Source organism: Saccoglossus kowalevskii, chromosome 6 (assembly GCF_978046115.1).
Source record: "Saccoglossus kowalevskii chromosome 6, keSacKowa6.1, whole genome shotgun sequence".
In the NCBI taxonomy this organism is placed as follows: Eukaryota; Metazoa; Hemichordata; class Enteropneusta; family Harrimaniidae; genus Saccoglossus; species Saccoglossus kowalevskii.
This window is the reverse complement of record NC_140646.1, coordinates 28,256,124-28,283,973: the sequence shown is the minus strand read 5'-3', so window position 1 is coordinate 28,283,973 and position 27,850 is coordinate 28,256,124. Positions and strand designations below refer to the sequence as shown.

The 27,850-nt window shown below is 37.2% G+C and overlaps 1 protein-coding gene across 1 annotated transcript; it reads right to left on the bottom strand.

The window, feature by feature from the left end:
• Positions 1-665: 665 nt before the first annotated feature.
• LOC100375045 (glycine--tRNA ligase-like) lies at positions 666-27,842 on the bottom strand. The gene is made up of 16 exons (XM_002739557.4): positions 27,541-27,842; positions 18,473-18,574; positions 15,206-15,308; positions 14,686-14,827; positions 13,945-14,033; positions 13,441-13,663; positions 7,842-7,991; positions 7,577-7,739; positions 6,385-6,549; positions 5,935-6,042; positions 3,089-3,234; positions 2,875-2,960; positions 2,564-2,673; positions 1,952-2,045; positions 1,653-1,840; positions 666-1,310 (listed from the first exon to the last, which is right to left on the bottom strand). The coding sequence occupies exons 1-16, from the start codon at positions 27,799-27,801 to the stop codon at positions 1,197-1,199; spliced, it is 2,244 nt and encodes a 747-aa protein (XP_002739603.2). The 5' UTR covers positions 27,802-27,842; the 3' UTR covers positions 666-1,196.
• Positions 27,843-27,850: the final 8 nt, after the last annotated feature.

Genomic DNA, 27,850 nt, shown 5'->3' with positions numbered 1-27,850 from the left:
TACTGCATAGCATTCGTGGATCAGTGATTTATGGTCATGAAATCATTTTTTTGGGGTGAACTACTTTATGACAGTGATGGCTTTTTATGCTGATCGAATGACTGATCCATTTTTTTACATTTAAAGTAGAGGCCAACTCATAGTTTTTTGAGAAAGTTTGTCATAAAATGCATGACAATGTTCATTATGTGAAATTATGGACCTATTGTCCCATGGCACCATAAAATAGCATTTTTTTTATGTGTCAGTGACATATTTTAAGAAACTTGTCCTAATATTTTCCAAAAATTGCTACTATTAGAACAATTCAATAGAACACAATGTTAAGAAAAATTACATTTTTGACTTTTTAAAACCCAGATTGTTTAAACCATCATTTTCTAGAAAATTAGACTGGTGACCCCCCCCCAACATTTTTTAAGTTAACATCCTTATACTGCTAGAGAGTACAATTTATTGCAATATGTATAAACTCTGTATATTTGCATTTCTAAGAGGGCTTCTACCTTAATTTTAATAAACACATTTGCAACTGTTAATGGCTTTTTATGCTTTTCTAAGACGCCTTTAAAGTTCCAAGATTTTTAGTAATTTTCCGGACTGTACAAATGCAGGTATATCATACCCTGAATACAGTTACAATTTTCAGTCTTAACAACTCTGTATTTAGTGATGAATTCACGTGAAGAGCACACAGAAATGTTTATTTCATTCTAATGATTGCATGATACAAACCCATCCAATGTTTCAAGCCTCCTACAAACAATTCACACGTCTGGATTTAAATGTACATGACTATATGCAGTGAGAAGGAATCATTGTTTTCCTTTCTTCATTCATTGGTTACTAATTTGTGAATTCACTTGATTTGTTGAATATTTAAATAAAGATGTAAAAAACAATGAGTGACGATGATGATGAATAAAGATGATGATGATGAATGTTCAAATTAATACAATTTCACTATTTATAAGTTTCTCAAAATAATGCACACAAAAGGAAGCAATGATTTGAATAAAAGCAAAAAAAAGATGAAATATACAATAATTTTATAAAATTTTATTGAGCAGTAGAGTAATGAATTATATATTTTAGGGTATCTGCATGTTAAAGCCATTATGAATCACATTTCCATGGCATTCTGCTCACTTAATTGTATCAGCACTGAAAAGTTAATAAATACTAAATAGTGTGATTTATGACTTTGTCACTGATTCTTGTCCTTCAAATAAAGGGTAACTTTTAAGGATTTCCGTCCATACACGTTGACCAGTAGATAAATCACTCACGATGCCTGGTAATTCACTCAACTGAAATATATAAATCATGATGTGTGGTCAAGATAAATGTCACATTTTATTCTCATTTGTGATTTGAGTTATATATCACAGCTTTCTCCTAGCAGTGTAGTGTAATTATAATGTAATTAGCCAGTTTTACATCACACGTGTCTAGCATAGTGTAATTAACCCAGCTAACATGCCTGCAAATTACAGAATAGGAATCAAAAATAATATCAGTGCAAACATGCAGATGCAATCCACTAGTACAGACCCAAAGCAGAGTACCAGAGTGAAGAGTCCTTTGTTACAATTCATGTGATTACATAAAACCAATACAGACATAGCAAAAAAATGTTTCTTGCGACTCACCGGAGCTCGTATCTGTTGCATTGAATCTCGTTCTCTCAGTGTTGCTGTATAAGGTTCCTGCAAACTATCAAAGTCCACAGTGATACCGAATGGTATCGCTATTTCATCAGTTCGTGCATAACGGCGTCCTATTGAACCAGAACTATCATCTACTTTATGAGATATTCCTAACTTGGATAGATTAGATGCTACAAATACAAGATATGTATTGTTAGGAAAATAAAACATATTACAGTAAGGCAGTTCATATTATGTGATAACACGTAGATTGGCAACATATAAACAGATTAATTACTCACCTAACTGTTTAACTAATGGTTTGAATTGGTCATTGTTGCTGAGTGGTAGAACAGAACATTTCACCGGTGAAATCACTGCTGGCAATGTGAAGTACTAAAAAAAGGAATACAAACAGTGAAACAATCATTTGTATCATCACTTAATATTTATTTAAAATACAGTACAGTAGATTGAGTTGGGATGAAATACACAGAGAGCCAAATATTAACACAGCAGGAAGCCAGTACAACAAAACAACATGATATTTTGTATTTAGTAAAGATGCTCATTATCAGAACATCAATTCTTCTTTAGTGTTAATTCTGTTTCTACAACATACTACAATCTCAGACATTCCTCAAAACTCATTTATGCACATGGTAGTGCAACACATGGTACAGTCATCAATTATACAAAACATCAAAATGCACTTTCATGACATGTCACCCCTCTAGTGCTGATGCAAGGTGTAGAGTAGAGCAACAATGTCACTTTAAACAATTAGTGTGTTTACTTGGTTTACTGATAATATAGTCATGGTCACGTACACATTCAGACAATGAGGGTATAGAAAGAAAACATTTACTGTTGGTATATCTGGTCTCAAAATCAAATATAAAATGCATACTTACGCCTCTCTGGTCATCACCTTCTCGACATGCAAAGTTATGTTCCAATATAGAATACATAATACGTCCAATACCAAAAGATGGCTCAATGACAGAGGGGGTGATTTCTTCAACTGTAATAAAATACGATATCATCACAATTTTATGAAACATAAAAGAGTAAAACAGTATGGGTAGATGTAGTACTTCACAAGAGAAACTGTATGATAACAAATATTTTAATTTAGGACTTTGGACTGATGATAGAATAATGACATGAATGGTTGCAGAAAATAGCAATGGACAATCAGTCATGTGGGAAATAAACTGCTTACCGTGTACTTTTTTCTGACATCTATTGATGTTCACCATGTTGGGTTTAATTGTGTAAGATTTACCGTCTATTTTATACATCATTTCCCTAAAACAGTACAGACATAGTGAGAATTAAGGCATTACAAACATTAACACTACATTATGAAATCTAACAATTTATATCATTAGCTTATTGCTGAAATGCAATACACAGACAACAATGTTAACTTTTACCCTTTCTCTTTAAGCGCTGATTCCAATTCTTCAACATCACATTCATTGAAAGACAAGAGAAACTCCATGATTGCTTTGGCTTCTCTCTTGAATTCTTTTCCAATTATACTTTTCTGTGGTTGCACTTCAACAACATTAATTGTCTTGTGTGAATTGTTAAGGAATTTAGAAATGACAAGTAATTGCATGACATAGTCCCTGTGAGTTCAAGTTCAAAAATAAAATTTCAACATGAACAGTGTAGCATGTCATAAATATGACTCGAGATCTGCATTCACCTAAACAAAATGTCCACCAGTCGGCCATTTTGAGTCTGATCTGACAAACAAAGGAACATACATTCAAGTCCCATAAGTTTAATGAACATAGCAAGATTGAACCGAATATGTCCATGCACAACCAAGATTTAGATCAGGAATAGCAAAACATCAAAAAAACTACAATTGCACCATTTATAATTGGATCAAAAAATTGACAAATCATTGAAAATGAAACAGTCCCCGTTAAATTTTTGAAAGGTCTCTTTGTGCTCGTCATATTAAAGCGAACGGGTTGTCGTGAGCGTGTCCTTGAAACCTTGAGTCCCAAGTGGCTTATACAACAGATTATTTATTCACATCAAATTCGAAAACGTGTTGCGTGATGACCCCTCTGGTTTAAGACAGCAAAGAAAAACAAATCAAAAGTGAAAGCATGTCCAAGTTATCACATTTTAAACAAATAAGATGGCCGCCAGTTGGCCATATTTGATCAAATTGCAAATTGAATTGACATGTACACGTATCCATTTATGACATGCTAAATAAATATCAATGGGTGACAGAGATATAATAGTAATATGGTCAAAAATAAAAACAGGCGTTATTCAGCCATCTTTGATCTGATTATGAAACATTATGACATGTATGATGTATGTGCTAAATAGGAATGAAAATGGTACATAAATCTTGGAAATATAGTACTAAGGCCAAAAAGTCAGATCCGATTTTGAAACAAATTGTTCTGGACATGTATCCTAACATGTATAAAGTATGTGCCAAATTTGAATGAAAACTGACAAAGCATGTCCAAGATACCACACATAAAAAACAAAACAAGATGCCTGCAAGTTGGCCATCTTTGATCCAATTGAGAAAGAAATTGTCATAGACATGTATTATTATTATAATATGTATTATATGTGTTATATATTATAACATGTATAATCTATGTACCAAATTTGAATGAAAACTGATAAAGCATGTCCAAAAAACAACATTTTCAAAAAACAAGATGGCTGCCAGTCGGCCATTTTGAATTGAATCGCTAAACCACTGCATGTGCATATGTCCCATATAAAGTACTAGGCACATGCAAAGAATGAACGGAATCGGTCCAAAAGATTCTGAGGTATGACTCCAGACGGACGGACAGACGGAGACCGAATTATAAGTCCCAGTTTTCAAACTTCGTACAAACGGGGACTAATAAGTATGCATATGCAACATAATGTACCGATACAATATATATAAACTTTGAACATTTCCATCAAGGCATATTGAAGAATATTTAGCTCCGGAACAGCATTCTCTAAAGCAAAATGCCCACCAGTTTGCCATTTTAAATCTGATTTAAAGAAACAAACTGATATGCATCAGAATCCATATTGTCCAATTTATGACTGATTCAGTTTCAGAATGGCAGAATGCTCAATTTTGATGTATTTTTAACATTAAAATGGCTGCCATTTAGCTATCTTTAATCAGATTGTGAAACTAATAGACATGTACATGCATCTCAAGATGCATGATGTATGTATGAATTTTGAATGAAATCGGGCAAAGCATGTTCAAATACAGTTGGAGAGGCATGCACCTTGTTTTCGGACTTTGTCAAAATGCAGCTTAGGTTCACAGATGTTGTTTTAACATAGTACAACATTAGTTGAACACTGGAAGAAACATAACGCATTAAGAAAAGAAATGGACAACAATCATGAACATGCCATGCATGGCACAGTCCCCGTTAGTTATCAAATTTAAGAAATATAGTTTTGTTTATAGTAATATAACTGGAATATAACCATGTCAGGAATATGATTTTTTAACATTAAAATGATTGACATTTATATCTGATCGTCAAACAAGTACTTGTCCATATTGAGAGATATTGCTCTGAAACAGCATTCAAAATCAGCCATTTTGAATACATGTATATATATATATTTATATATATATAACATGATGTATGACGAATATATAAAATTTGAATATAATCAGTCAAAACATTTAAAAGATATGGCTCTAGAAGCCCAATCATTAAAACAAAATGGCCGCCAGTCAGCCATTTTGAAGCCAATCTGAAAAATAAAATGACATGCATCAGGAACCTGTAATGTCTAATGTATGTTATAAGTTTGAACAAAATCCATCCATAAATGCCAGAAATGCTTGATATTTGATGATTTTTTTAGCACAAAAATAGCCACCATTTGCTCACTTTGAAAAGGATCGTCAAACCAATATATCTGTATATCTATGACATGATGTATAATGAATATTAAAAATTTGAACATAATCAGTCACGGACACACTGAGGTCAAAACATAAGTCCCCGTTTTCTAAATATTCAAGCTACCCATTCACGGACATGACATGAACACTGGTCATCATCATTTCAAGCAACAAACCCCTCTACAACTTGGCTGGCTGGCTACCCCAACTCAAATTAAATTCAAAACTTGAGGTCACATACTAAATGCTATCACTTCAACTCACCTCACCTCGTCTTGCTTGGCCTGAACAAGGTTAACAATCATTAATGTTTCAAAATTTTGGATTTTATAAATAAAACATGACAAAGGATATTGGTTCTGGTAATTTCTTCTCTGCAACTAACGGTACTTTAGTAGCCTTTGTATGCTGTTTTAAATCATAACAAGATCTATCTGCACATCCAACACATTCTACCCAACCCTAGTATACAGAACAAATCACATTATTATAAAACACAATAAAATATCTTACTTTTGTATTTGTAGTAAACAAAAGAAAGTGTTCGCATGTGACGTAAACATGACGCACAATTTCCAAATAAGGAAGACATTGAAAGATTTTTGAACACATCGATACATCGCTTTACGGACAAGTATATTCTAGTGTGTTTAGTTTCAGATGTATAAAAAAAGCAGAATATTGAATTACCTTTGTTTCAATTAGACACTTTACAGAAAACAAAATCAACAAGTTTTATTTACTTTCTGATAAAATGTGTGAAATTTGAGAAAAAAAACATGAGTGTATCTTGGTTGTACTTACGTAAGACGTTTTACATTCTGCATCCCAACAATCACAAGCATAATGAGCCATTTCATTATCAAGATGCTGTCGAAATCGGAACTTGTCAGATTTAACACCAATTTTCATGAGGAATAGATAGATACGTGCCATGAAGTATCCTAATACATTGTTAGCAATTATTCCCTGAAAAACAAAATTATTAATTATTAATATTTAAAATAAAATAAAAAATATACTTTCGGTATGTGGTTGCACACAGTTTCCTTGACATGGTAGCATTCAGTGCTGTGTACTGGCAATGTAACCCATTGCTGAATGTTTCAATTTTATTGTTTGCACATGATGGGAAAGACAGATTCCATAGTGTTCAAAAACAATCCTTTGAAAGTCTTTGGAGTTTTTGAGGTCTGGAAAGTCTGAGTTGTCTTTAAACTACAGGAAAAATAAAATCTTATAATTTCTTCATAGTTATTAATTCATTTTAGAAAGGCCCATTTTCTCCAGGGAACTACCATATCCTCAGAACTCTGATGACCTTTTGGTGATGATGTTGGCCTGAATTAAGGGTCAAAATGTCTTGGGGGAAAAATGCAAGAAAGTTGGGCAAAGGTCTGGCAAAATCTTGGAAATCATTTGGCTCTTGGCTTGCTTAATTTTTGACTTTGTCAGGAACGTCATCTGCAACCACACAAATATGCTGTCAATGACTGCCATGGTTTGACAGTGGATAGTGCCTGTAGTGTATTTTAATTTTAACGTCTTGATGGAGGTATATTTTGTAGTCATAGCTATGAGTGTGAGGATTGCATACAACAACCACATATACAAGTAGATGACCGATATAATGCAGGCGCATACAGGTAAGCTAAATACACAAATTAAATTAATCACAGTCACCATATTTGTTCTATGAGAAGTGCATACATTACATTATAGGTGTTTTCTATGAGCAAAGTCTCTCAGATATTATTGATTCAGATATGACAATGACAGAACCAGTTGGCCATCTTTAATTGCAGGATTGCACATGTGTAATTGATAGTCTCACATTGTCAGTTTCAATCAAGCTGGTCAATAGAATACAATGAGTTATCGTACTGGTGAAAACACCACACACCTAGGTAAGAATAGAATCTAATCAAGATAGCCCGTCTGTATTGATTACATAACAAGAAGTGGAAGAAGAGATATTATGTATGAATTCCTTCACCTTTTCTACAGCATCACCTATTTTCCATACTTGTGGTGACTCTCCATTCAGTTGAACTTTGGCAGGATACAACGTGACATTTAGATCGGCCACATCTTCAAATTTAGGATGGTCTTTATGGTTTGGATCAACAAAATGTTCAATTTCAGCCATCGTAAACTCTCTGTAATAACAAGTCATAACATAATCCCAGTATGTGTTATTTGTGATTTGTATGCTGGTAAGTAGCTACCTTAACCATGCATTGTGATATGTTATGACTTACCTGACTCGTATAAGACCTGATCTAGGTGAGATTTCATTACGAAATGCATTACCAATCTGTGCGGCAGCGAATGGCAACCTTCCTTGATTGAACTCCAATAAACGCTTAAAATTCACAAAAATTCCTTGCGCAGTTTCTGGCCTTAAAAATCTACAAATAAAAGTAATATATCCACAATCACTACTTGTATATCAGTATAAAACATCATATGTTTAGCCAAGAAAGTAACTAATACAACCTTGCTTATTGTAAATCTAGCTATTAATTAAGCATAATGATTGAGGAGGGATATAATATAGACTGGTTGGTTGATGCACATGTACATGTATGAGGATATAGGTTATATATGCTGTATTAGAGATAAACAAATACAAATATTTGGGTAATATCAACCAAAAATCTATGAATAAATAGTAATAAACAAGGTGACAATTGCTATGTTCACACGGCAGCATTCTATCGGAGCCGAACTACTGCTCCTCCCACAGATTAACAGGAGATTATCTACAATGCGTTCATACGGTTGGGAACCGAACGAGAGCCGAGATCTGCCAGAGTTAGATTCAGTTCGATCAGAGCCGAGCGGAACAGTGCCCTTGAATAATTAGTGACTGAAAACGATTTTAGTGTCATGCTTGTGTTTTTTCTTTACATGGCATGATGCTGTTGAGCTAGGAGAAAAAGGAGCCTGACCATGGAGGTAGAAAAGACAATGACTGGTATTTTAAATTTGGTACTAGTATCTCGAATAAACAGGAAACACGGCAGCTAAAATACGTTTAATACAGCCTATTCGCTCAAGTTATTGTCATGCAAAATTACCATTTTGTAACTATTCAACTGTAGTGATATCTAAACTACGAGGAAGAATCACAGATTCTCTCTATCTATCATAGAGGGACTATGGAAGAATCTAAACCTGCCAGGAACACGTCACCATACCGCGATAGCTTCTACGATTTTTATCTTTTATATAATAGTGTCTTTAAAAAGTTTCCGTTCAGTCGTTCTTTCAAGTTTTTGTTGCATAATTTCGTACGCCATTTTTTGTTTCCCATTGAGCAATCAATCTATTGCAATGATGAGCAATCAATCTATTGCAATGATTCATTACAATACACTAGGACGGGTACCTCTAATTCAAGCGGGAAATTGCGTGAAATTATGAAAGATGTTGTCTCCGCCATAATTGAAATGAGAGGTTACTCGAAGAAGACGATTGAGGGCGTGATTTCGGCTCCGATAGTTGGGCCCCGATGCGTTTACACGATCGGAGCCATGTCGGGACTCAACCCTATCGGAGTTCAACCCGAGCGTTTAGTGGAGCCGAACTTGGCTCGAGCCGAACGCGTTCACACGGCCATTTTTGCTGGCTCGAGTTGGGCTCCGATAAAATGCTGTCGTGTGAACGTAGCAAATGACTTCAGCAAACTTGAAATTTAGTGAGGAAAAGTAATGGCTTAAAAAACGAAATGTCAAATAAATGAAACTATGAACCGTTGTATTCTCACATTCTCTCATAGAATATGACATGAACACTTGAGAACAATACTGACTACAGTAGATATTGGGGCACATACAGGTTAACCCTTTTCAGGTCAGGGGAGTTTCAGGCTATCAGGTTAAGTCGTTGAAAAACTGTCATGATTCAATGCACTCCAGTAGCCAGCATCTGTGCATGCTATCCTGCCAGACATTTTTGCAAAAATAGGCCATAGTTAACAGACTGTATCAACCACAGTTTCCACATTTTTTGCAATCTGTTCGCATACACACTTCATTACCACTATGGACAACAATTTCTCGTATAAAAAAAATCACAGTTTTATTTCAATACACATTTTTTACTGTTGTTAAGTAACGATGTTTTGCCCTTTGTACAGTCTCAATAAACACATGTTAAACATTGAAATAAATATTGCTTAATTGAAAACACATTACAAGCAAGTCACTACATGAATGCAAGTTCGAAGTAAGAAGAAAAAAAACGCGCGAGTATGGGGATATTTGGGACATGTACAGGGGAAAACGTGTTTGACATACTCGACCTGTCAGCGTACATTTCAAATTGCAACATATATTCAACAACTTGAACTACATGTGTATCATATTACAACGTACTTTCCGTGACTTGACTGATGTTATATTCAAGCTCTAACGTATATTAACCGACTTGACCGTACTAGTAATCCCACACTTACAACGTATATTTAACGACTCAAACTGAGACTAAAACGAACGAGAACATAACAGCAACGACTTGATCGGGGTTACCTTCACACTGCAACGTATATTTCAACGTATATTTAACGACTTGAAATAAAACAAACTAGCGAGAACGTAACTGCAGGGACTTGGCGTGTATATATACTCACGCAGAAACGTATTTCCACCGACTAGACCCGATGAACTATCCTGACATTAAAACGTATAAATACCGAGTGAGCATGAAACTAAATTAACGATAATGTATTTTCACCAACTCAAACTATTGTACAGTTTGTAACGTTGTAATAAGTCCCAAATTTATTTGTTGTATGCCTTTCTTAGTCGTCCACCCCGGCGGGCTGCTCCCATGCGTCTGCCTGATGTCGAGGGCTGCTCTTCCAGTGTCCAGCAATCAGTTGTTTACCTGTGCGGATATTGAAGAATTTGTGCGTAACTTTAGTCGTGCGATTCAATGCCTTGAAACATTCATAAGCATTGACCAATACAACATCTATGAGGTAACAGGCCATGTAGATCCACCAACGATTGTTTTTTCTGCCCATGTGATAGTATTTTCACCTTTGGTTAAAACGATCCACGCCACCCATGTGATGTCTATAACATTACGATACAGGCACGTGTCTCTCGTCACCTACTGCTTCTGCCGACGTAGCCAGTGGGGGATAGACTGTATTTAAAATCAATATTTGTGCGCTGTCAGCCTGGTATGCAGTAATATTGATAGTGTCGTCCGGTCTAGTTGCTGCTTTCATTTCACCAATTTTCAATTTCAGCTTCTTGCTTTTCCCCTCAGGAATTAATTGCGCCGGCATGGTTTTTCGATTTCGTCTGCTAAAACTACCGACCATGTACACTTTCTTGTCTTGTAATTCAAGGGCTGTGTTAACTGACGTAAAAAGCGAATCACAGAAAAGAATATGGTTTTTTTCTGTGAAGGGCTGTAGCAACCGGTGTGTTGTCTTCTTGATTGTCCCAGTTTCTTTCTTTCTCCCCTCAATTGTAGTTTTATATTTCACCCCCAAATATGGTTCAAAGTTTGCAATGTAAGACGTTGTCGAGTCGCACACCTGCCATATTTTGAAGCCATTGCGATCGGGTTTGTGGGGGCAATCTCTGCTTAAACTTGGACTGTCCCTTGAATCTAACCATACCCTCATCAATCAAAATTTCCTGTCCCATCTGGTAGTATCGCCGACAATTTTCGAGTACGGGTTTCAGCCACGAGTTGATTTTATACAACGAGTCAGCCTCTGATCGTTGACGACGACGTTCAATGTCAGGATCCCGCCGTGGGTCATTTACCGGATCAGCTAAATGAAAATAACGCATTAGCATTTGAAATCTGGCCCGAGTCATTACTTATGCAATTCCCATATTCTGCAGAAAGGGGTCACTCGACCAATAATCGTTGACTGCTGATTTGTAATCAACACCCATACATATCATCACACCAAAGAATGCTTGCATTTCACTGAAATTTGTATTACACCAGCTGGCATTTAATTTTTTTGCAATGTATTTTTGATGATATTTGGTGTATTTATTAGTCTCGATGGAAGCCAGTTCTATCAGTTCTGGTGGGATAAATTTGTAGAAATATTCCACCTCACGAGCATATGAAGGCAGTTCGAAAGTTGGTCCAGGTTCGTGTTCAAAAACTGGATAATATATCGCCGTCTTCCTCCGTGGCCATTCTCCATTCACCAGTGCCAGAGGCAACATAATCGAATGTAGCACCAATTTCTGTGTCGGATTCAATTTCAATGTCGCTATCGAGTACAGGTGGGTAACGTCGCTCTAAAAAATCGTCGTTCTCAGCACGATCTTCATCGATTTCTGAATCTGTATCGTCATCTGGTATTTTGTGTCGTAGCTCACCCGTTTTTTCGTTCAATACAAGTTCATCATCACGCGTGTCTATTGGCGATGCGTGTGCATACACAACACGTTTTTTAATAGTTTGTTTTTCGGGGAAACTCGCAGGTGTTGATTGTTCTGTATCGCATACATTTTCTTGAACCATTTCTTTGGTGACATCGACGTTTTGTTGCATACTCGCTGGGTCGATATGTTCAGGCCCCTGCTTTTCTGTGTTGGCAGTTGTGGCTGATGTCAACGGTTCCAAATCGCAAACATTGTCTTGCAAAAATTGTATCACATCTTCGACGGCACGTTGTATTTCAGCGTTACCAACTCCAGTTTCTTCGGCATCTGCTTTGTCGGCAACTGGCGATTCAACCACTTTACGGTTCGTCTTCGATTTACGTTTGCCTCCTGGTTTGCCCCTTAGTTTGCCCCCGCAGTCCTGCAAGCTTTCTTCTGTAATCGCATGTTCATTGACAGAGGAGACAGTCTCCGACTTGCGTTTGTTCTTTTTCTTTTTACGCATTTTCTTGAGTGGACTATTATCACTGGTTGCCGTGGTACGTTCGGCTGGTAACTCACCGACGTCAAATTTTTCCTTTGCTTTGGATTCCTTTCTTTTCCCACGCTTTGCTGGTGAAAAATCTGTTGTGTCAATGTCAAACTTATCACTCCCCGTGCCACTGCACGATTGACGCGTTTTCTTCAGTTTCCTTCTTGTCTATCTGTATAATACGGCATATTAACATACGTGTTGGAAAGTAGGCATACTGCGAGTCTAGGCTTTATCTCACTTTCTTCGGCCATATTTATACTGAATGACCAGATGTCCACAAGACTGCATCTCCCCACAATTTGAATATTTATTGTTATGTAAATAAATGTTATTTTTTCGAACACGGATTGGTTACAATTTGCATACACATAGAATTGCATATGCTAGCTCAGACGGTGAAATCACGTGGACTTGAATATTTCCCACCAGCTGTCCCGGTCATTTTACGTTGGTGATTGCCGACATTCCAAGCTCAGCCGTTAGAATCCGTCATGCTATTCATTCTAAGTGCCAGGACTATTTGCCAAGCTGGTCAAAATATGTTACTATCGTTATAATCATGAATCGTGTCGTTCAAATACGATTGTAATGCTGCAGTTTGCAATGTGGTCAAGGCATTTTTTTTTTTACGTCGTCGCAAACGTCGCATTGTCACGGTAAAATAGTGAAATGAGCAGACAAGTGTATAGAATTACATTCTTTATTACTTGGTTAATATATTTGACTTGACGGAATCAAAACAAATTCTCTCCCTCCATAATTTCACAAGTGTAAAATATCAGGTTCCATACAACGTATTATAAACGCTTGACTGTCTGAGCAACCTAAATAGAAGGCCGTTTTTCAATGACTTGACCGGAAAAGGGTTAAAGTTAAGATGGGTATTTACAGCATAACTTAAACTGCCTTCACTGATGTACCCCACTATTCAATTGTTTTTATTTGACTTACCCTGGAATAATACCAGACGGACCAATCGACGTACTAAACATTAAATTAAACTCAATGGGGTCACTGACATCATTACCACTCACAGGAGATTTCACATTGTACATCTTCAATTTCTGTCCTAATGTTTCTTGATCAAAGTTGTCCACCTCTCTGGCAACCTGTTCATACTCCTTTCTTTTCTCAGGTGTACATTTCTTATCCATTGACAACTTCTCCATATGTGCTGCAAAGAGATCACATTAAAATGAGATAAACTACAAGATAGTAGTTTGAGTGCAAATACAATGCAGTGAACATGGTTCTACATCGGTAAAACACATGTTAATTATAAAAAGACACAGCACTGAAATTTGTGGCACTTTCTGACATTAAAACAGTGATGTAATGTAATCGTTGTGTTTATTTAAATGCAATATGTCCTAGATCTACAGTAAGTACGTCATATTTAATAATCATATCTAGCAATACAAATATACAATACAGTATATTATTTCTATGACTTGCCTTCTAGTAGATGATCAGCTCTGAAGCATTCTCCAGTTTTCAAGTCTTTTACCATAAAATCAGAAAACCTTTCCACATGACCTGAAGCCCTGCAATTATATTTTGATAATAATTTGAAGTCAGTTATGATACATCATCTTGGCTTGCTCACTTTAGTTCATTATTAAATCTACATTAAGGTACATGTAGAAGCATACTAATAATTGTTGAAAAAATAGGTCATAAATTGGCGCATGACAATGTTCATTAATTTATTATGTAAAATCATAGAGCTATGGTCTTATAGCATTCTTTTGTGTCTTAAAGTAACGTATATTGAGAAACTTGCTATAATTTTTTCAGCCTATGTCACCAATCTACAATTTGAGATATGGCATATCTTTGTCATTGCCATCTATAAAAGTTTCATAATACTGACAAAACGGCCACTATCCACTAAAATGCAATCAACATTTTTTTCAATGATTAGGCTGGTCAATATCATTATATTAAACCGGGAGTATAATTTATTAGAAAATGAATGAATTCTGGGTATTTGCATTTATGAGTAGGTTTCTACCAATCAGTGAGAGTAACTAGGTACAGATTTGGAGCAAAGCATCATAAATTTGTAAGATATGTTACTGCTGCACTTACTGAGTGAGAGATGGATGGATACGTGTGAGCATACAATGGCAGTGATGACAATAAAATGACACATTCAACACTATAAAGGATGGCAAGGGGGAGGAGTTCACTTACTTCAGTACGGCTTCAGGAGTCAGCATTGAACAATCAACTTCCAACATACTTTCTTCAATTATGAAATGATTTCTCCATAGATTCAATATATTAGTTTTCATGGCACATCCCACTGGACCAAAATCAAACAAACCAGTAACACCTACAACACATGCAAGATACACGTTGTTATAAAAATAATGAATATTGACAGGTTAAAGAAATGGAAGGCGTAAATAAAAACTCCCAAAACGTAACACACATCAGACATCAGAGAAAGCATCTATCGAGTTATCGGTACATTATTACTATCGGTATATCAAATGGAAGATTCTGTTCTGAAACCAGAAATTAGTTTGGAGATTTTAACAATTTCTAAGTTACAGGATCGTACCACCTCTCATATCACTGTGTTTAAGGCATGAGGCAAAAGTTTTAGCGATATCTAGGTTACCAATTCTTAACACTTCTCATATTCATATAAGGCGTGGGGTGGGATGGGGGTGGAGGTTTTAGCAATATCTAGGTCACCAGATCTTACCTCCATAAATAGCGAATGAGTTATCATAGAAAAACCTTCTCTTCAACAGATCTTCCATTCTACTTCGATCAAATTTATCATCTTTGGCTTGGAAGGCTAATTCCTTTGTGAAAGGAGAAGATAATATTAGCTATAATGTACAAAGTGTGAATGTAATTGATCTAGAAATGTGGCAGAATATTTCTTGCACACTCAAAAATTTATGGAAGAGTATTAAATGCATGAGGACTCAAATTTGTGGATATATAGTCATTATTCTGTGCTAATATGCAAAGTACTACAATCATTGTACAAAATATGTGCATATAATCAGTATGAATTCTTAACAAAGATACAAATGGTGCCAAACTAGTTTGGTATCGATAAAATAATGGATTTAGGATTGGAACAAACATTGTGACAAATATTCCTGCTGGAACATTAAAAGAAATTACTTGTGTTGTCTTCCAGTATGCAGGCCTGCTCAATTCAAAGTTCATATGCATTTTACATAGATACTATTATGTGCATATGAATAGACGAATTTATAATACATGCATGATGTAAACATAAAGCACATTATAAATAAAACAAGTCATTGTCAATGACACGTCCCCGTTCCTTTAATATTTGAGTGACATATACATTCAAAGCAGATCATGAACGAAATGCACCTGCATATGTACAACACATTGTTCTAAATCTAAACAAAATCCATCCATGCATGACTGAGATCCGGTTCCGGAATTGTGAAAATACTTGATTTTGATGCATTTTCGGCCTTAAAATGGCCATCAATCAGCTATTGTTAAGCGGATCATGAAACAAATGCACATATCTATCTGTGACATGATGTACCATGTGTGTGTGAAGTTTGAACTTGATCAATCCAGACATGTCTCGGATACGGATCCAGAACTGAATTCTTTAAAACAAAATGGCCGCCAGTCGGCCATTTCGAACTAGATCTGGAAAAAAAATGACGTGCATCAAGGTCCTACTACCGTAAAAATCCGCAAATAAGCGCCACCCTCAATTAAGAGCCACTCAGTGAAAATTTGTTACATTTGACCCTCCATTAAGAGCCACCAAGGGTTGAGTGGTTTTGTCAATAAGAAACTAGGAATAAGTGCCAGCCGCCCGGTTGTTTACAATCAGGCAGACACAAGCTTGTCGTGCCTCACTTTCACCCTGCATTGTTTATTGCCCCACAGAAGGTGTGAGACAAATAAAGATTATCCCCATAGCTTGCCTGATGTCCAGTATAATTGAGAACGGAAAAATTACAGACGAAAGAAATACATTGAGAGCGTGAATGTGACTGTCAATTTGTCTATTTTAAATTTCTGACACACAATCAACCAATTCACAAACTATTTAGTAGTAACTATGTTTTTTGCCGAAACACCGAAGGACACGTTGAGATATTCATTGCCAATGTTGTCTTTATAACCAAGTAAAAAACGTCACGATTTTAGAACGCCTTTATCAGAAAATTGGAGGTATCGAAAATACTTTCTCACAGACGGACCAGAACAGGAAGTCAATAGAAAACAGATTTTTTCCTTAGCGTGGGGGAAATTTGGTTAGCGTGTGGGGAAACAGAGGTGTTAATCCCGTCCTGGCAACGTTTGAGGGATCGTGACTTAGCTCCGACTGTGAGAATGTAATGATTACGCAGCCCACTCTCGCTGATCGTGATTTTGGGTTATTTTTGGAATTTCATTTGAGACGTTCGTTTTGGGGTGATTCGAGACAAAATGTTCAGGGAAGTGACAAAATAACTGGCATTAGTTTGGAGAGGACTCTCTTGCCGAAAATAATCAAAATTGAAGTCGAATGGATTAGTTCCACAAATTTGCGCTATCAACTTGTCTTTAATACAGCAAAGCGAAGTTGACGTGACCCGCCTGACCCAAATATTTAAATTAGCTATTTGTGAGAATTGAAAATAATCTGGACTTGTACCAATTAGAAAATGCCTTGTAATAGGCCTGGGCTTTCGTAAATGATTTAGTCTCTCCGATTGGTCACAGGAAATTATTTTTAATACATGTAATTGTTACTTTCTCGGTATCGTTTCGTATTTGGTTATAAAGGGGTGGGGCAATAGTTTGACCCCGTTTGCCTGGACAGTGAAGTACGTGAATATCATTAACATATCATTATAAGCTTGCTTGATTATGAAACAGGAAATATATAAACCAAAGCTGTACTTTCAGACGTCTAGCGCAATTAAAACAATGCCCAAGTACCCAAGCTGTAAAAATCTATAGAAAAACGTGTTTTTCTTTATTGTTTTGCCATAAATACAAATGATTGGACATAATTCGTTCCATGCTCCTGTCGCTGCTGGTCAGATAAATTCTATCGAAACTATTTTATATCGTCACCAAATCAACCACCACACCAGCCACAGCCACGCAAGTTATTCCCAGTTTTCAAGAAAAAAATTGGAGTTTGCCGTACCAGACTTGGTAAACAATTGTACAACGGAAGTACAAGTGTGGGTCAGACACTGAGAGTGCTACCAAATCCGACTTCAGGCATCGCTACGCATTGTCAGTGAAACATGACTTCAGGCATCACTACACATTGTCGGTGAAACGTCAAATCGTCGTGTACGCTAAGCAGCACGGTCAGCCAGCAGCCGTTCTTATTTATTTGACATTTGTTATTCCCATAACAGTATTTTTACAGAATAAATTAATTGCAATGATACATCATTAATAATTATTTGTCTGTTTTGGTTGTGTGTGTGTTTGCCTATCCCTTCCCCATTTCACAATGAAAAAGTTTGATCACCCTGGATTAAGAGCCACTGGCTACAAAGTTGTCAAAATGTTACCTCAAATAAGCACCACCCAGAAATGAAAGTGTTACAAAGTGGCTCTTATTTGAGGGTTTTTACGGTATGTTTAATGTATGTACCAAATTTGAACAAAATCCGTCCATGCATAACTGAGATCTGGGTCCGGAATGGTGAAAATGTGCGATTTCAATGCATTTTCAGCCTTAAAATGGCCGCTATTCGACTATCGTTAATCGGATCATGAAACAAATCCATGTGCATATGTCCCATATAATGTGTGATGTATGAGTGAAGTTTGAACTTAATCGGTCCATGCATGTTTGAAATACAGGTGATCACGGTCGCACAGACACACAGACGCACACAGGGCAAAACATAAGTCCCCGTTTTCGGACTACGTTCGAACGGGGACTAATTAATATAAAGATTTTTGTTCAATAAAACAGTAATTGAATGTGAGAATATATGTATCATACCTTGTCTTCCAAAGCCTTTCTTCTGGCTTTCAATTCAGTGACAGCTTTTTTAATATCAATCTCAGCAGCCTTCTCCTCTTTCATTTTACGGACAATATCTCCCTGTAATACACATACATGTAATAAAATGTGAGGTAATATCACAAGAAAATTGCTAATACGCATGAGGACAATATGGTGATCGAATAGACCAATGCACAGTCCTGGTACTGTAATTTGTATTTTTCATGTGATAACACTTGGTGTTTTAAAACTGCATAATTCCTGGGATTGTACCAGCTTTCAGAAAATATGCATATTGCCATAGTTACATACCTAGTAACTGGTGGAGAATGCCCTACAATGTAATTGCAAATAAACTACTGTAAACCGTTTAAATTTTGCATTCAACAAATTTTAGTCTTCGCGAATAATTACCAAGCTAAGGGGTTTCAATGGTATGGTTTACATGGCACATGATGGGGACAGTGAACAAAATGGCCATGTTTTGTGAAAAACGATAACAAACAAGCCAGAGATAAAGTTATTGGTAATTTTATTTTAATAAATAAATAAATACTACTAATAAATATTAGTAATGACAAAGAAATAAAATTACAGTAATGATCAAATACTAGTAGTGTCTTATTGTGTTATTGCACATACATGTAGCAGTCAACTACGAATGTCAGTTCTTAAAATTAATAAATTTACAATGTAGCTGTCCAAAAAATGTACCAGTATGTTATTGTCACAAAAATGTTCAAACCTTGATGTTTCCTTGATGGACGATTTGAACAAATCCATCTATGATGAGTTCATGATTGTCATAGACGCATAGTAGCTAAAGTGCATGTAGGGGCTTCATAACAGACAGTTGCAAATCAACATTTACTTGCCCGATATCTTCTCCACGTTCGAAAGCTGCAACTACTTTGCTAGCATACCATGCATTAAATTCCTCCTTTTTGAATTTGCCGTTGAATGAGAGGTCCAGAGGTTGCAGCTCCGACGTACAACAAGAAGGAACAAATACTGGTATCACACCACCATCGCGGAGTTTCTGTAAAAAACTTTTGCTTTGATGTGCTCGAAAAACATTGAATATCACCAAAGATTTTTGTTCACCTGGCAGGCTAAGTTGATTACGGATGTTCTGGATGTGTGGAAGGAAAACATTGTCACCATCCTGTCCTCATTGCTCCAGTGGTTAGCTGTATGGTAAATGTCCCACTCGGTGGGAAAATTGAAGTTCGAATGACATTGACTGGTTTTCTCCTTATATAGCACTTGTAGTGGAATCAAGTTTCCGGCCATGGAAACACCAAATTTCTGATGATTTCTAACCCAATAATCGGGACTTGTTTGTCTCCTTCTTGGGCCAATGTCCATGAGCTCACGGGTACGATATGGACTCCAGTTGGATCAAAATTGATCACTAATTCGGCAGGCATTGCTTTGTTTGACACGGCTTCTGTAATGCGTTCTAAGAATGATGCCTTAAGTTCGCCAAAATTTTTTAGCCGCCTCTGTGCCTTTCCTTTTAACGAATCCCATACGACAAAGCAATGATTCTGACCATGTTCACAATACCATGTGCAGCGGCCACAATGATATTTCTGTTCATGATGCCATCCGCGTCTCTTAGTCTTTTTAATGTATTGCTGAACTCTTAAATCGAGTTCGCCCAACAGAAGTGGTCGGTCCCGTTTTGCATGTGGCATGCTAGTTACAGGCTGCTTTGACTTTCAAAGTTCTTTTTTATTAAGTATGAATCTTTCATGGTGGACCGACTTTCGTTAACCTTTTTTGCCAAGACCACTGCTTTTGAGTTGGCATTTTTGGCTGCGTATTTGCCGATCTTCGCACAGAGTTTGGAACTGTAAAATTCATAGTGTCCACGTTTTCGCTTTTGACCATGTGGCCCAAGAGCTTCTAAAACTGGAGTTACTTCTTCATTTGCTTGTGTGGTTTCTTCATCATTGTCGATTCTTTTTTGATCAGAAAGCCCGGGCTTGGTTTGACGATCAGGATTTCGAATAACAAATCGCCACATTGTAAATGCTTGGAAGAGAAGAGTGCATGAGTATACCGTTCGGTTGTAACACGACAAGTGATTATCCATCTCAAAATCATGGCTTTTTAAGCAGATTTTTCATTTGACAGTGCCGATTTTATTATTTTATTGAAACAAAGAAAAAAACAAGACACCTTCAACATGTGAAATAGGAACGTTTTAGCGGATAGCCACAGTACTGTTTTTCGTGACACGTTGCGATTAATCAGTATGGACATGTCTAGAGTTTCTTAAAGTGTGAATTTTTTAAGTGGTTTGGTGGAGAAAACCCCCCATTAAAAACAAGCCATGTGTAATGTCCAAGTATCTACCAATATTATACTTATATGTCGATACTCCTATGTATTATTTACGTTGTATTAATGACGTAATGTCACATCCGGGTTATTGGAATAAAGGTGAGATCGAGGCTCCGGCACTTGACCGTTACACCAAGTCACTGTACACACTGTACGAAAGTTGTCTCCTTGTACTATCTTTTGTACTACATTATATTGGCGACGAGGATGGAGAGTTTACCATCACTACCGATGTTCCCAGTTCACTCCGATCCAACAACAACAAGTACAAGATGGAAGAAGTACCTGAACAGGGTAGAAAATGCATTTGTTGCTTTCAACATCACAGACGACAAGCGCCAGCGCACGCTGTTACTACACTGGGCGGGTGAAGAAGTAGACGATGTTTTTGACACGCTATCAGAAACCGGAAGCGATTTTAAAACTGCCAAAACCAAGTTAACAGAATATTTCTCACCAAAACGAAACATTGAATATGAAAGATTTGTATTCAGAGATACCATGCAGAACAGTGGTGAGTCAATCGATGCATTTCACACTCGTTTACAACGTTTGGCGAACACTTGTGATTTCACCGATAAATCTCAAGAGGTCAAATCTCAAATAATACGTGGTTGCACCTCAGCCCGGCTCAGACGTCGTGCGCTCAGGGAGGAAACTACGCTCGATAATTTATTAAGTTCTGCTCGTTCATTCGAAGTGTCTGAAGTTCAAGCGACTGGAATGGAGGGAAGAAACGTCCCCAGTGCGAGTGCAACTTCAGTGAATACAATCAGAAAACATCGCCAACAACGACACCGTCCACAGCGCAACGGCAAGTCTCGGCAAGATAAACAGTCGACTAAACAATCTTCTAAATGCTATAATTGTGGTGGAAGCTATCCACACGATACCGTATGCCCAGCAAAAGGCAAGTCTTGTAATTCATGTGGTAAACTTAATCACTATGCGAAATGCTGTCGTTCAAAGGGTAAATTAAAGCAGTCTGAAAAAGCAGAAAACGTCAAAGCTGTTCATCAATGTGATTACACATGTAGCTCCGACGATGACTACTGCTTTACTGTGACACAATATTCGAACAGTCAGCCCAGAATAACATTATACATAGAACAGACACCAATTGCTTCATTGATTGATACTGGTTCTACTGTGAATTTAATGAGTCTGGAAACCTACAAACACCTGAAAAACCAACCAAAGTTGCACATGCAAAGCACCAGTAATGTATACGCATATTGTAGCAGTGAACCGTTAAATATAGTTGGTACTTTTCATGCTAAATTGCAATACAAGGACCATAACACTGTAGCAGAATTTCTTGTAACCAAGAAAAATGGAGACACATTACTAGGATATACTACTGCATCCAAGCTGAGTATAGTGTATATTGCATATCAGATTACACCAGGCAAATCACTTACTGACCAAATAGTTACAAAGTATAGTGACAGATTCAACAGGAATTGGCAAACTGAAAGGAGTCCAGTGTGTACTTCATGAAGACAAAACTGTAAAGCCTGTTGTACAGCCACATCGTAGGGTACCGTTTCATGTTCGTGCAAAGACAGAAGAAGAGCTACAGAGACTGTTGAACTTAGATATTATTGAACGGGTTGGAGATGAGCCAACACCATGGGTGTCACCTATAACCGTGGTAGAAAAGCCGAAAAAACCAGGTGAGATTCGGATCTGTGTTGACATACGATCAGCAAATAAGGCAATATTGCGTGAACGCCATGTCACACCAACGCTTGATGACATAATTGCTGACTTAAATGGAGCAACTGTGTTCTCAAAACTTGATTTGAACTCTGGGTACCATCAGATAGAGTTAGCTCCAGAGTCTCGTCATCTAACCGTATTCTCAACACACAACGGTTTATACAGATATAAACGTCTTAATTTTGGTGTGTGCTCAGCAGCCGAAGTATTTCAGAATATGATTAGATCTGCACTGCAAGGCTTGAAGGGAGTACTTAACATAAGTGACGACATACTAATATATGGTCGTGATCAGCAATGTCATGATGCCAACCTAGAAGCATGTCTCAAATGACTCCGTGATCGTGAAATTACACTAAATCAGCAGAAGTGCAGATTCAGCAAGGGCACAGTCAAATTTTATGGGCATGTATTCAGTAAGGGTGGAGTTTCACCAGACCCCAAGAAAGTTGCAGCGCTAAATGAAGCAAAAAGACCACAAAATGTAGCAGAAATAAAGAGTCTACTTGGCATGGCGAATTACTGCAGTCGGTTCATTCCAAATTTGGCAACCATTACTGAACCACTTCGTGAACTTACGAAAAATAACGTGACCTGGAAATGGGGAAAGCGACAAGAACAAGCACTGTAACAAATCAAAGACAAGATCTCAGTCAACTGTAAAATGGCCTACTTTGATCCAGTCAGACAGACAGAAGTACTTGTAGATGCAAGTCCAGTTGGCCTGGGTGCTATTCTTACACAGCGTGATAGTACTGGCAGTGTTGCTGTTATATCACTAGCCAGTCGATCTCTAACACCTGTTGAGCAACGATATTCACAAGTTGAACGAGAAGCCCTGGCGGTGACATGGGGAGTGCTTCACTACCACTTATACCTATACGGACACAAGTTTGAGGTGATGTCCGATCATATGCCCTTAGTACCGCTTTTCAACAGTTCAACTGCAAAACCTCCAGCACGCATAGAACGATGGATTCTCAAACTTCAGCAGTATGATTTTAAAGTGTCATACCGACCTGGAAAACTTAATCCAGCAGACTACATGTCTCGACATCCACTATCTTCTGTCAAACCAACCAGCAGGGAAGAGAAAATGGCTGAAGAACACATAAATTCCATCATACAGCATGCTACGCCTAAAACAGTACAGATTGAAGACATCCAAGCAGCGACAAAGACTGATACACCTTTGTTACTGTGCATGCAAGCCTTACAAACTGGCAAGTGGGATGAAGTTATCTCACAGTCTACTAATACAAAGGAGGAAAACACACTGAAATGTCTGTACGCTGTGAAAAATGAGCTAACAGTACATTCATCCAGCGACCTACTACTTCGCAATAGCCGAATCGTAATACCTGAAGATCTACAACAAGCAATCATCAATATTGCACATGAGGGCCATCAAGGCATCGTTAAAACAAAACAGCTCTTAAGAGAGAAAGTTTGGTTCCCTGGAATCGATAATATGGTGAAAGAAACTGTTGAGTCATGTACTCCATGTCAACTGAACACCGTGGAAGGTGGACGCGAACCACTAAAAATGTCAGTGCTACCTAAGGGTCCATGGGAGGAAGTCAGCGTTGATTTCAGTGATTTACCAAATGGTGGACATAACCTAGTGGTAACTGATGACTACAGCCGTTACCCCGTAGTAGAGGTAATAAGTTCAACCGCATCTAGATTCGTTATTCCAAAACTAGATAGCATATTTGCGCTGTTTGGAATACCTAGAATAGTTCGCTCTGACAACGGCCCACCATTCTCCAGCATTGAATTTGCAGCATTTGCAAAAGATCTTGGTTTCAAGCATCGCAAAATAACACCAAGATGGCCCCGTGCAAACGGTGAGGTCGAGCGATTTATGCGCACCATGAAGAAAATATATCGCATAGCACATATTGAAGGCAAGGCGTGGAAACAACAGTTATACAGATTCTTACGTAACTACAGAGCCACACCACACACGACAACCAGTGTACCACTCGCATCATTATTGCTGAAAAAACCAATGCGAGTACGTTTACCGGAAATCAGCACACCTAGCCATGCTGACAGCAAGCTACGTCAATGCGATAAGGAACAAAAAACACGTATGAAATTAAATGCGGACAATCGCGAGAATACTAACAAGAAGCAAATTCAAGTGGGTGATACTGTGCTGATAAAACGGGATGGGTACATCAGAAAAGATACAACCCCATACATCACACATCCATATAGAGTTACAGATACAAATGGTTCCATGATAACCGCGATGAAAGGTGATCATAAAATAACCAGAAGCTCATCTCGTTTCAAAGTGTTGAAGGGTGAACATGACGGCAAGACAGGCGAAGCAGAACAAGACGAAACTGAAGAGTCCACTTTGTTAGATTCAACTCCGCCAAGCTCTGCAAGTCAACCTGCGAATGTTCCACGTCGTGATCATCCGCAACGCCAACGTCAACCACCTTCATATTTAAAAGATTATGTTCAGTGTAGTAAGGCAGGTAAATGCTGAGGATTTACCTTAGAGGTGACGTACTGGTAACCTCTCACCTCAAATTTAACCAGTTATTGTTTTAGACACAAACGTAAACATTTGTTTACTGAAGGTTAATGAACTCTTACAAATGTATATTCGATGTTAATGAACTCTTATATTCGATGTTATTGAACTCTTACATTCAATGGTAATGAACTCTTATATTTGATGTTAATGAACTCTTGATGTTTATTTGTTATCTCAGAACAATTGAACGCTCAACTATCATAAAGTGACACTATTCATTGACAATAACAAAGACGCAACTTCTGTCAGTCAAACCTTTTCGTTTCATGATTTTGCTTACATTTCTATCGAGTTTAAAGTTTGAAACTAGTTTATATAAAGTTTGATATTTGCGCATGTGTAACAGTTAACACTTTATTTGTGACACTTTCTATCTAGGTTAGAAGGGATGTAATGTCCAAGTATCTACCAATATTATACTTATATGTCGATACTCCTATGTATTATTTACGTTGTATTAATGACGTAATGTCACATCCGGGTTATTGGAATAAAGGTGAGATCGAGGCTCCGGCACTTGACCGTTACACCAAGTCACTGTACACACTGTATGAAAGTTGTCTCCTTGTACTATCTTTTGTACTACATTATACCATGCATGGCACAGTCCCCGTTAGTTATCAAATTTAAGATATATAGTTTTGTTTATAGTAATATAGCTGGAATATAACCATGTCAGAAATATGATTTTTTAACATTAAAATGATTGACATTTGTATCTGATCGTCAAACAAGTACTTGTCCATATTGAGAGATTTTGCTCTGGAACAGCATTCAAAATCAACCATTTTGAATACATGTATATATATAACATGATTTATAACGAATATATAAAATTTAAACATAATCAGTCAAAGCATTTAAGAGACATGGCTCTAGAAGCCCAATCATTAAAACAAAATGGCCGCCAGTCAGCCATTTTGAATCCAATCTGACAAATAAAATGACGTGCATCAGGAACCAGTAATGTCTAATGTATGTACCAAGTTTGACTGAAATCCATCCATAAATGCCAGAAATGCTTGATATTTGATGATTTTTTAGCACAAAAATGACCACCATTCGGCCATTTTGAATATGATTGTCGAACCAATATATCTGTTTATCTATGACATGATGTATAATGAATATTTAAAATTTGAACATAATCAGTCAAAACAAGTCAGAGATATGGCACGAGAACCACATTCATTAAAACAAAATGGCCTCCAGCCGGCCATTTTGAATTTTATCTGATAAAACAAAATTATTTGCATGAAGGGCCCATAATGTCATAATGTAACATAATGTAACAGCCGAGAAATGCTGGATTTTTAGGATTTTTCAGCACAAAAATGGACGCCATTCGGCCATCTTAAATCAGATCGTAAAACAACATGTTGTGCATCAAGGTCCTATAATGTCCAACGTATATACAAGATTTGAACAAAATCCATCTATAAACAGCTGGGAAATGCTTGATTTTGATGATTTTTAGCACAAAAATGGCCGCCATTCGGCCATCTTAAATCAGATCGTCAAACAAATTGACGTGCATATGTATAATATCATGTGTGAAGTTTGATTGTGATCGCGAACATTAGCCACGAAATTTAAGCGGTTTACAGTATTAATCAAGTGCAATTTGCATAAAGTCTGGTCACAATCTTTCCTTTATTATACTCAAAGCCATGGTTTAATTAAGATCATACAAGTTTGACACAAATTATGTGTAATTTTATAATTTGATTGACAGGTGTCCAAATACAATAAAATACAGCAATAAAAAAACATGTATAACTGAACACCAAAATTAAATTATTAAAACATTCCTCATTCATTTGTCTTGCTGATTCTATAGAACTATTATGAGTTGGCAAAGAAAGTCATTGAATATTATTAATACAATTTAATATTCCCTATTCAGTCACCCGAAAAATTATATGCTAGTTAACAGCCGTCATAATTAATGTATGGATGGATATAATGCGTTACGTACGCCAAATAGGTTTAAAATCTGTCAACAAAATCGTTAATCATATTGTATAATGTTTTCGGCATTAAATACAGGGTTATGATGCACTTGTCGACGATCAATAGAGCTTAGAGGTCAACTTCAGGGCTGACATGTCAAGTTTCTGTGTCCCAACCTAGCCCTGAATACAGTCCTGTAGTTTGGCCTCCTCTTGCTGCAGTTTAGCAGCTCTTATTGGCCGCTCAAGCTATTTTGATATTACGTTGCGGCCATCGCCCCGCAACGTATACCACGACCAAGAGAGCTGCATAAACTGCAGCAAGGCCTCCTCCCGCTGATCATTCGGCCCCACGACCCCGAATGTCCCAACCATATTGCGTATAATTGTCGCTTTGTTTTATAATCTCCCATCATTTTTCATCTTGGAAATGTTAGACAGTTCCGAATTTTAATTATTTGCAAAATATAGATTCGACTTACTTGCTCCTTGACAGCGATCCTGAGAGGGGCTAGGATTTCCTCCAAGTTGACAGCTTCACTTCCGGACATCGTGAACTTCAGGTAATCTTCTCCGTACTTTAGCTTTAGTAACGCGAGCTTTCGTCTAGATTTTCCAGAGCCCCAATTTGCTGGTAACTTGAACAACTGATCAGTAGTTGTGAAACAGCGGGTAGGGCAATTATGACAAAGTGTTGTTTTTATGAAAGATGATGCAAGCTTCAGTTTCGAGGCAAAACGCATATCATGCCGGTAGCTCAACGTGGACTAATTCCAATATGGCGGCAAATCC

Excerpts from the sequence above, each read along its gene's own strand:
- LOC100375045 (XM_002739557.4), bottom strand. The coding sequence starts at position 27,801 with ATGCGTTTTGCCTCGAAACTGAAGCTTGCATCATCTTTCATAAAAACA. Across the intron at positions 7,740-7,841 it reads TCAGGTCTTATACGAGTCAG|AGAGTTTACGATGGCTGAAA; the intron begins GTAAGTCATAAC and ends TTGTTATTACAG. Across the intron at positions 1,841-1,951 it reads ACCATTAGTTAAACAGTTAG|CATCTAATCTATCCAAGTTA; the intron begins GTGAGTAATTAA and ends TTGTATTTGTAG.